General features: G+C 49.4%; 1 protein-coding gene across 1 annotated transcript in view; it reads right to left on the bottom strand.

Annotated features, from left to right (window-relative positions):
- The window catches only part of FAM71E2 (family with sequence similarity 71, member E2), a 6,731-nt gene extending 6,309 nt beyond the window's left edge, over positions 1–422 (bottom strand). The window contains exon 1 of the mRNA XM_010848703.1: positions 349–422. Within this exon, the coding sequence (XP_010847005.1) occupies positions 349–422 (74 nt within the window). The remainder of the gene's footprint in view (positions 1–348) is intronic.
- Between the last annotated feature and the right edge of the window lie 696 nt (positions 423–1,118).

The following is a 1,118-nucleotide window of genomic DNA, read 5'->3' as shown; positions in this document are numbered from 1 at the left end:
GTGGGGAGGAGCCTTCCTCGGGGCTTTGTGACCTCATGGACCACAGGTGCGGCGCTCCCTGGGAACTCCCCAGGGACAGTGGGCTCCCTTCTCCTCCTCCTGGGACCCTGCCCCGGAGTCGCAAGGGCTGGGGTGGGTGAATCAGAATACCCCCTGCAGACCTAAACTAGACAACCCAGGGCCCTGGGAGGGTCCCTCTGGGAGGCTGTAAACGGATAATTAAATCCAAGGGTTTCTGACTCTTCAAGAGGGGGAGGCTTCAGTTACAGTCCCCACTTGCCAATGACCCTTTGCCAGACCCGGGGGAGGGTCCATGCTGCCAGGGGCCTCAGTTTCCCTGTATCTAACTTGTGTCTGTGGTAGTGGTTGCCGTACATTGTTACAACGAACTTGTAATGGCCCAGTGCTGTATGTTCCGACATCAGGTTTGGAATGAGCCAGACTGGGCAGAGTCAAACTGACTCTCCCTAGCTGTGTGGCCTGTTCCCTCCTCTGTAAAATGAGGGGGGTGGGTACTGGGGAGTGCAGGGAATCTTGTAAATAAAACCCCACACTTAGGGCCTGGCCCAGAGAAGGCCTGCAGTGAATAGTCATTCTTGTCCCTTTCTGAGGTCTTTTGGGGAGGGTGGGTGCTGCTACTCTGTCATTCTAAATATAGTGTTTTGCAAAATACGTGGTCATTGTAATAAAAATTCTGGAAAATACAGAGAAGCACAAATAATAAAAATCACCAGCAACCCCACCCCCACCTTCTACCTGAGCTGGCCATTGCCAACATTTTGGTGTATTTCCTTCTAGGGTTTTAAGATAATCCATATATCTATCCCTATCTACATACCTACATGTGTAAACACACACAACGGGGATCACAGTGGTTTGTAGCCTGCTCCTCCTATGCCAAAGGCAGGCTCTGTTAACATCTCTCTTCACGGCTGCCATGTTCTGTCACATAGATAGGCACTATAATTTATATAACCATCCCCTACTGTTGGGCACCTAGTCTGTTTTCAATTTGCTGTTGTAAACACTGCCATAAAGGACAGCCTTGAACTTGCAACTTTGCCCTGTACTAGTAAACTTCTAGAATCTTTCATTAAGTATTTATTGAGTGCCTATGA

The sequence above is a fragment of the Bison bison genome, unplaced genomic scaffold (genome assembly GCF_000754665.1).
Source record: "Bison bison bison isolate TAMUID 2011002044 unplaced genomic scaffold, Bison_UMD1.0 scf7180017850463, whole genome shotgun sequence".
In the NCBI taxonomy this organism is placed as follows: domain Eukaryota; kingdom Metazoa; phylum Chordata; class Mammalia; order Artiodactyla; family Bovidae; genus Bison; species Bison bison.
This window is presented reverse-complemented; position numbering and strand designations above follow the sequence as displayed.